This window comes from Homarus americanus, unplaced genomic scaffold (assembly GCF_018991925.1).
Source record: "Homarus americanus isolate GMGI-L3 unplaced genomic scaffold, GMGI_Hamer_2.0 scaffold32929, whole genome shotgun sequence".
NCBI classification, from domain to species: domain Eukaryota; kingdom Metazoa; phylum Arthropoda; class Malacostraca; order Decapoda; family Nephropidae; genus Homarus; species Homarus americanus.
Window position 1 is genome coordinate 23289777 of NW_024737097.1, and position 10000 is coordinate 23299776.

Consider the following 10000-nt stretch of genomic DNA (forward strand, 5'->3'; position numbering starts at 1 on the left):
CAACCAAATTTTTTTGGTGTGATCAATATCCAGTAAGTAAAGTCTTATCACATTTAAAAAATCAAGAAAATCGGTTTGAATATGGCGCCGCTTCGTCCATGGTTTCCTTTCTGGCCACAGAGGTGCTGTGTGTAACATCCATGTTGGCCAAACACACTGGGCACTGCCATTACAGTGCCCTTAATGAAGAAAAACTAGTTTTAGTGGAGTCTTAAGGAACTTTAGTGTTTAAGGAACTTAGCAAGCCTGATAAAGAGTAGTGAATTAAATGATTACTGTACCCATATTTACTCAAGAACACCATCACCACAAACTACGCCCATGATAAGGCCTAAAACAATTGACATATTTCTATCATCATTTCTGGTTTCATATGCCTCATTTATTGAGTGGCTTTCACACGCATTTAGTTATAGGGGGAACATTGAAATTTGCATAATGAATATATAACATCCATAAAATAAGTTGTACATGCACAAAGAAAAGCTTTTGTAAAGGAACTATTCGTATTTGGAAATGTATGCGTGTTGCTAAAACATTGAAGAAATTGGAAAGGGCAATCCTCCTCACATGGCACTGGAACCTTACCCTCCCCTATGGCCGAAGTGTTGGTCGGCAATTTATATTGAATAATCTCCCTACCTATGATTTTAACAACTGTCCAAATAATGTTTTAGGCATCAAGTTCAACCAAGGTTATAAACATGCTGATATTGTTTCTCAACAACTTGTCACTATTCACAGTGAATATATATGAGGTTTAGTAGACAACCAATCGCAGGTAAACTGGGGTGTTTTATGTCTACCGGGATTGAGAGTGGCAAAGGTGTACCAGGTATACAAAGATGGGAAGAGACTGCAAACTTGACACAACTGGTTATGTATGATCACACACTGTATGATAATAATATATTGTACTCATTAACACTCACAGGATTCACACAGCACGGTGAGTGTAGATTGACAATACTGACTAACAGTTTGAAGTGGAAGAGATTGTACATTTATAATTTCTTCCATACTTTCACTCACTACAAGCTCTTCCATCAGTTGTTTTAGCATACAGACCATTATATCAAGGTTTATAGATTTGAAACCTTCATATAATGGACTATACCTGTTCATTAGTTTGATGTCTGTTAATTGGAGATTTTACTGAAATAACTGGTGTTTGAATATTATATATCATCCAACAAGCTTCAACTTTCTCAAAATAAAACTGAACTTACCTTAATCGGTAGATATTGATGGCTCTGGCTGGCCGATCCTTCAATTTGTGGTGGATCTTGACAGCTCTGGCTGACTGATCCATCCTTCTGTGGCGGGCCTTTTCTTTCTTCATCGGGAGGCTGGTCAGGCTCCACCACGTCTCCCTCAGGTACATTATCCTCCACTAATTTTAAAAGTTGAACATCAGTCCAAGAATAAAGACTGACCCATATTTGTTCCTTTTGTTTGCGATTTAACTCAGCGAGAACTTCTTGTAGATCAACAGTGCTACGTTTACTTCCCTGACACAAAGTATAAAATAATTAGACAAAAATAGAGGTAAAATTATCGTTTCGGTCATCCAGCAATTTTAGGGGAATTTAAGTTTTGGAATCAGTAGTTTGAGAATTCTAAGACACCTTTATTCTACAGCATTTCTTCTGTTTGTGATTACTTTCAGAGAAAATAGCAAAAAATAGGGTTTGGGTTGGGAAAAATCACAAAAAGTAGTAATTTGTGATAGAACTGAATGTCAGAATAATCCAAAACCTAACCTTGAACCTCACCTTAATTAGACTCAGAAGACTCCGAGTTAGGGTCATGAGATCCTTCTCCTCGTCACCCACAGGTCCTTTTACTTGCCCTCTTTTCTCTGAAACCTACTGGTATACCAAGCTGTGATTGGTTGATCCAAAATCATATCAACCAATCAATGTCCAGAGAACAACTGCGCATGTGTAATGAGGATAGTAACCAATAAGCGAACACAGAGGAGCTCTCTTGGACGATTGAAACAATAACAAGAACTTGGAAAAAATAAGAAGATTTCCAACAATTTATTGCAATTTTCTCTGAAAGTAATAATGAACAGAAGAAATGCTATTGAAGAATAGTGTCTTAGAATTTTCTAAACTACTGATTCCAAAACTTAAAATCCTAAAAATTGCTGGATGACTGAAAAGATAACACCAAAATAGAAAATACAAGTCAACACCACAAGCTGATATAGTAGTGGAAACATATAGTACATGTATCCTTGATAATCGTTGAGGTTAGGTTCCAGAAAACTACCGTGATAAGCAAAAGTGTACATTTGAAACACAACATAAGGGAAAAATTAGTTTTGTCCAACGACCCCAAAGATGCATCCCTAAACTGACCAAAATATACCCCCAAAAACGTGTAGGCGCACTAAAGATATAATACTAGTAACATATATTTACTAATTAATGAATAAAAAATAAAAAATCGACAGTACTGTACAATATTGTATTATCAATGAAAGTCACAGTAGAATGAGAGGCAGTGTCTCAGTGATATGCAGTGGGTGGGAGGGAGAAATGTGGGAGGGATATTGTGCAGTGGACATCGTGCTAATCTGCTCTGGTGATAAAGGAGGTAGTGGTGATGATCATGGAGCTGGTGCTAGAGGGAGAGAATAAGTGGCGAGGAGATGACGAGTCACTCAGTTTGTTTGGAAACACTGACTGCCACACTGCCAGACACAACAGAACAGCTGATGTCCACCCACAAAAATTGATTGTACAGTAAGTCCTCGCTTAACGTCGGGCCGCTTTAAGTTGTTTCGGTACTGTGTCGCTAAACTTTAGAGACCAAAAATTCGTTTAACGTCCCTGTGACTCGGTCCAACGTCGTTTTGCGTCATCATGGACTACTTTTTTCAGCGGTTCACCCTCTTTCATCTGGCAGGGGAACGTCACTGCGTCCCCAAGCACTGCCAGTCTTTGTTAGGCTTCCACAGTATTCTTGAGTGTTTAAGTGTTTTTGCTCTTAATAGTGTACTGTAACCATTCAAAATGGCTTCCAAGTGCCCATCAAGTGCTACTGATGCTAGTGTTGTGAACAAGCAACGTAAGACCATTAGCCTTGCTACAAAAATAGAGGTTTTAAACCTTTTGAGAGGGAGAAGGAGCTACCCGCCAGGTCTCAGTGAATTGCCACCCTCCTGGCTCCGGCCATCCGTCTCCACCGCTTCAGTACCCACCACACACTCGCTGAACCACCTCCACCCATTGGTGAATGCCAATACCAACTTAGTAGTTGTATATGCATGCACTGTTTTCTATAGAAATGGCAATGATTTTCTGTACATGTAGTGTATATCATGGGGCAAAGGGAGGCTCAGGAACGTTAGTCCCGTATTTTATCCATTTCTTATGGGGAAAATTTATCTGCTTAACTTTGTTTCGTATAACGTCGCATTTTCAGGAACGTAACCCCGACGTTAAGCGAGGACTTACTCTAAGTATAAATGAGCAACACTGTATCCCCGCATAGTATGAGCTTGGCACATGGGTACCTAACTCTGAGGTAGTAATGAGGTGATTGATAAAGAGTGTCTCTGGTGGGTGGGTGAGTGAGTGAGGCAGGTGGTATGCCACACAGTAGATGATAGAAGCAGTGATGCGGGTTGGCACGTGACAGTGTCACGTGCCAACCCGCGCCACACGAACTCATCACTTACCCATAATGCCTCCACATCAGCTGCGACTAAAACAATCAGGAGTGATGGGCGAAGTTCATCTTGACAGATGAAGGCAACGCCCCCTCCATGTCCATGTGAATGAAGGTGATGAAAGAGTTGATATCCCTCAATGTGGCATGTTTCAGGAACAATTTGTCAAGCTTCGCATATAGCAGCGACGTTGGCGGCAGTTGATTGGACTGTGGTTGCCAATTTGTCAAATTTGTTTGCTAAGGAAGTGAAGTTGGAGAGCAGTAAGGAGGGGAGATCGTACCATATTCGGGGAACTTCAGTGTATTGGTACAGTCTGTCGGGAGTAGGTTTCTCTGGTTTTCTAGTGGAGGTAATGGTCCTAATGGGCCTTCTATTTATGACATCCTTGTTTACAGCTGCAAGCATGGAATACGTTCAATGATTTAAGTCGTGCAATAACACTGCCACGGGGATATCCAGGGCACATCTGGAGTTTGTCACTGGTGGGAATCTGTTAATATCTGTTGTTGTGGACGAACAGAAGTGTTTGTCCGCGGCGGGCATAACCTCAATGGCGGCACTTTGAGGGCCCCTGACACTAGTTAATATTTGTCTCGTCATAAACACTGCGAGTCCTTGTCTCTGGCACTAAGAGGTCATCGAAACAGTACTCACGGTATATGTACAGTAAACACCGCGGTGGTCCTTGTCACTGGCACTTTGAAGTTGACTGACAAGGTGTCCACAATCTGGTATAACACTGCTGTGAATCATGCCTGTTTTTGTGTTTTTCCTTGGAATACATTAATGGTCCAATCATTACTCTGATAACTTGAATGTTTTGCTGATAAATCCCGGTGTAGTGAGGTAGGTAAGGAGTCGGGCTATAATGGGAGGGAAAGGGGGGGGGGGGGTCAGGGCCAAACAGGCTTGGCCTGGCTACCAATCATGATTACCTATAGGACACGTCTTGTCTCACGGAGGGCTGTGTGTGTGTGTGTGTTCACTTTCAAACTTGACAGTTAAATGTCTATCTTTCCTTCCACATTTGTTTGTTAATTAGTTGTTCACTGCATGTAGACCACCATTCATTTTGTACAATTTGATCAAACATAACCAACCATAATTATCTGAAAGTGGATGGCAAAAAATCTCATCGTCAAAACATCCGATTGCCCAGACTGGAATTATTCAAGTGGGATGACACCTACGGTAGTTGATCACCAAAACCTTAGTGTTAATGACAATAACTCAACCATGTCCATAATGTAGTATGTTACACTCCCCAAAACTTTAGTGGCAGTGACTATACCTCAACCATGACAATAACGTATGACACTGAAGTTTTAAGTGCATGACTGAATAAAAGAGTGAGGTATACAACTTACATAGTGTTGGAGGATTGTAAGGAAGGCAGCATGGTCAGCTTGTTCTACTGCCTTCAAGAACTCTTGTTTAGCCATGCTTCACACTTATAATCTGCAAATATGAATAATTTAAAACAAAAGTAATGTACCTTAAAATGTTTGCAATATCATGAAAGATATTCCCAAAATATTTTATCATATACTGTACCTAACCAAGCCTGAGTAAGTTAATACTGCATTGTCCAACCTACAGTAAGTAGCCATCATACAGTAAAGATAATAATACAACTTTGGTGGTAAAGCATCGTAACAAAAATCCATCAGAGGTTGTAAGGTATCCAGTAAATCTGCATGAAAACCTTACAGTACTGAATAAATATTATTATTATTGTTAGATTATACCAAAAAAAAATCAGATTTAAATACAAAAAAAAAACCAGACCGAATTGGTAAGAGCTATAAGATGATGGGTCAGTTAAAATGTGTGTACCATACTGTACACTACTACACTGTTTAGTATGGCATGTGTGTGTCTGATCAGGCCCTACACTAAGTAAAAAAGAAGTAATTGTTACTACAATATGTCCAATATTTTATAATGTGTACTATCAAAATTTTCTTTGTGATTTAGTGTTTTTGTATATTTAAGTGAGGTTAGGTTAAGTAGACTAAATATATCATTCTAAGTGCACGCTATAGCTAGTAGCACCATGAAGTCTCCATTTATATCTTGAAAAAGATGCAGAAGCCATTAACAATATTCATTGAAGAGTACCTACATTAATATCAACATGAAGAGACCTGACACGAAGAAATAGTAATATCAAATAACCCAATAATTCTCCTTAAACTAATATAGCTACACAAGATCCTGGGGAGACCAGATTAAATATTTCAAGATCACAAGAGAAATGTACAACACAAAGATACTGGAGTTACCGGATGTCATGTGTTTGTCAAGTGAAACCCGTTATAATAGGACGAGATAAAAAGATCAGGAATTAATATTAGTAAGAATGTCTTTAACCCATGACAGTGGTTCCTGTCCGTTCATCTGTATTTCTGATAGCTATTCTAATTGGTTATGGCTGGTGACATCATTATGCTTCCTTGATTACTGAATGTGGTCACTTGCAAATACATATTACCTAAGTTAATCTAACCATACCAAGCCTAACTAAACCAAACCAAACCTAAGTTAATCTAACCAAACCCAACCTAACCAAATCAAACAATCTAATATAAGCTAACTAAACATAATTACTTGTATACCAAACCTAACCTAACCATACCGTTCTAGAAGGTTGCTCGTTAACCGAAAAACTCGTAAACAGAAACCATTGTTTCATCAATGGGTTTTTGGGTAATTGGTTCCAGCTCACCAAAAATTGCCTAAATTCAACAAAAAAGGTAGAAAAGTACACTTACTTTGAGGTGTGTATGTAGATTATTTTATCCTAGTGTTTAAGCCTGTTTTCATCACTGTCAAGAAGTTAAGGAGTGAGTGTGTGTGTGGAGTAGAAGGATGGGTGGGGGGTGAATGGGGATGGGTGGGAGAGTGGAAAGGTGGGTGGGGGGGTTAGAATCGCAGCCGTTTACACTTACTATACAAACTTAAATTAATGACGATAATTTCATACATGTAAACCAAGAGTTGACCCATAGTCTTCAGTCATGATCAAGCTTTTCATCAACTATTTATGCATAATGTACAGTACCTAAAACAACTATCTGTGCATACTTTGTGGGAAACAATTATGAGACCATGGACGATAAATTTTGGTATATGAAGGCTGTCACTAGTCACATGTAAAATTTCCGAGCATATCGACCCCCACCTGTACAGACAGTTGTTTTAGCCACTGTACATAATTAAGCCATAACTGAAAACTGCAGCACATACCTCCACCCATCTCATCTCGACCCCATCACCCGATCTCCACCCCATCACCCCACCCTTTCTCTAACTTCAGAACTTTCCCTGAGCTTAACACACCAGAGGAAACTTTCGCCTACAAATGGGTAAAAGTAACATTGACCCATAAGGAAAACAAACTAGTATAGATCCACTGCCTCCCGAGTCGCTGAGGGAGAGAAATCTTCTCTTATCTATGTGACGGGTGGAAGTTCCCTGGGAGGTCCGAAACGTTTAAATGTCTAATGGCAAAAACTATACACTGTAGGCCGTGACGCTGGTGAAACAGGGAAGGTGATGGAGGTGGGGTGGGGTCAAGTCAATGCAGGTCAGGTTGGATAGGTTAGGTTTGGCCATATTCTTTTAGGTTAGGTTAGGTACCGTAACTTTCCCCACCAATCACCTGTTTTGGGAATTTTTCTGGTGGTGGTTTTAATTTCTCGTGATTTAGTTAAAAATATCCACGGTGATATTTTTTCTATCAATCTGTGGCGACGTTAATGACAGCTCCATATCCTCTCACGCTAATCTTCTTCCCTTCATTACTACATCTTCTTAGGTCTTTATTCACTCAAGTTCCCACTGAAGCTTCTCTCCTGCCTCCGCATTTTACCTCACTGATCTGAACTTACCAAACTTACGAACACTCTTCATCAAATATATGTTGCAGGAATTTCTAGTCATGTTGGGGATTTTTTTTCCGAAAATAAGGTAAGTTACTTGAGGTTACGTACTAATTTAACACTATGATGAGTTGTATTATTGAAGAAAAAAATTGTTACACCTAATATTAAAAACAAACAATGGCGAAATCACCCAAACAATGACCAAATCCACCTTCAAAACAACAATATATAAGCATCAAAACTTAGACAGACAGACAACAAATACATGTCCTCGTAACTGACTCAGAGGGGCTGGGTAGTGTTACAGCGCCTCTGGTGGCGGGAAAAAGTTTTACCATAATATAATTAACTTTTATCATATATGGTGGAGCAACTTCCTACCTCAGTACAAAAAATAATTCTCAATTTACGTTACAAAATTTACTCGGCAGATATTATGGGGAGAATTTACTGCACGCCTAATCTGTTAATTTAATTTTAATTATATAAGAATAAACCGAAAGAGGAGAAAAAAAGGCGATACTAACTTTGTAATTAATGGAGAACAAATGGGAAGATTATCGAGGCAGATTATAGTGGTAACAGACAATATAATTATTGTTTTTGGTGATCATTCAGTACAAAATATTATATATCAGTAATAAGGGGAGATAAGTCGGGATAATTATACTGGTACGTATTATTAGTGATAATATAGGTTTAAGCATTTATGGTACTGTACACACCGAGTTACATACCAGGATTATAGTACGGTCTTCCTACAGGGCACAAGAGGGATAATCTTGTTCGACCATTTATTCCATCGACTGCTACTTTTAATCACACATCTCCTTGTAAAACTTGTAGGGCAAGTGTCAGCTGTAAGGAAGGATAAACATAACACAGACAGTTTAAGTCGTCAGCCATAGTCAGTTCTGAAGGGAAGCTGCTATGACATAAACCAGCTGTCAGCCCTTGTCAGTTCTGAGGGGAGTTGTTCTCCATTAAACTAGACTTAAAGGAAGGAACTAAAATATTTACATACTACTTTTCGTTTACAACAGTTATTCGGCGAAGCTTACGCGAAACAATTATAGTTCAGTAAACAGTGAGGTGTTTGGTACACAGGTTCGATCCCGGGCACGCCTAGTACACACAGGTGTACATGGGTACCTTACTTTACATTTGGGAAATGAAGGCAGTAGAGTACAGTCCCCGGCCACGCTGCTTCTTTCCGTCTCGAGTCTTAACATACAGTGTACTGTGTTCACAGTGTCCCTAACGGCCCGTCATGTCTGTGGGACCAGCATAACATTTTCGAGACAGCGGACTCCGTTATAACCTGAGGTAGTAAGTACTGCAGGTGAAGCCGTGGGTCACAACAACTACACTCCCTCACAGGGGAAGCTGCTACATCACGGAGGGTGTGAAGCCCAACAGCAGCCTGTCAAAGTCTAGAAACAAAACACAGCTCTGACTCTGTTGAAGATCCATTCGTTTTTTTTAAGGGGGAAATACAGACACTGCAGCGCTGGGTCAGGCCCTCAGGTCTGCACAGTTCAGACGGCTTTTCAAGCCCTCACCTGTCTTTTAAAGGAGTGTGTTACGACCCTTGGCCTCTTAGGGTGTAACAATGTCACAAATTACACTTTGTATTATAGGTCCAGGAATAAATCCCACCAAATTATCTCCTCATTACTATGGGGTATATTGAAATTCAATGCAGTGGCTTTACTTACCAAATATATTTTAACAAATAAACAAACAATAAAACAAGTATATCCGGATGTACAAAAACTAAATAAATACAAATTAACACTGAACAAATGAACTACTAAACCGAGTGACAAAACAACGAACATCAACGTAATGATTGAACACTTATTTAGTCTAGACATTACCCAAAACAACGTGGTTATCCAACACACGTAACTCATAAACAAATACGGTATTTATCGTTGAATTCTACAGTATGACTACACACAGTCTCACATATAAATCACTATGTAATACTTGGTGTTCTCAAAAGTCGAGCAAGGTTAACACGGTATACCACTAGAGATATTGGTTTTGTCAGCAAGTTACATAAAGTGACAGAATGATGAGTGTGTGGGGGGGAAAATTCCCGGTACAATTTATCTGTTTATAGCAAAGTGTGGCAGGTCCCTAATAATGTCAAGTGCCAGGCATGTCACTAGGAGGAGCGATATCTGGTCAGGGAGGGAAGAGGTGTTGGTAACGGCTGGGGACCTGTAGGAGGGGGTCATAGGGCAAATGGGGATGTGGTGAAAGAGAGTGTGAGAGTCTGTTGACCACAAAGTTTACAAACAGTGTGGCCAGGCTCAGGGATGCCAATGTACTAGGCGTGGCGAAGTACAGTGGGGGTGGTGGGGCAGGTACAGTAGGGGTGGAGGGAGGCACATAGGCATTGACAACATTGAGGGAC

General features: G+C 39.9%; 1 protein-coding gene across 1 annotated transcript in view; it reads right to left on the bottom strand.

The window, feature by feature from the left end:
- Window positions 1-5130, bottom strand: part of LOC121873143 (condensin-2 complex subunit G2-like) — a 33247-nt gene extending 28117 nt beyond the window's left edge. The window contains exons 1-3 of the mRNA XM_042376460.1: window positions 5056-5130; window positions 1776-1868; window positions 1230-1511 (exon numbers count right to left, since the gene is read on the bottom strand). Of these exons, the coding sequence (XP_042232394.1) occupies window positions 1230-1511; window positions 1776-1868; window positions 5056-5130 (450 nt within the window). The remainder of the gene's footprint in view (window positions 1-1229; window positions 1512-1775; window positions 1869-5055) is intronic.
- Between the last annotated feature and the right edge of the window lie 4870 nt (window positions 5131-10000).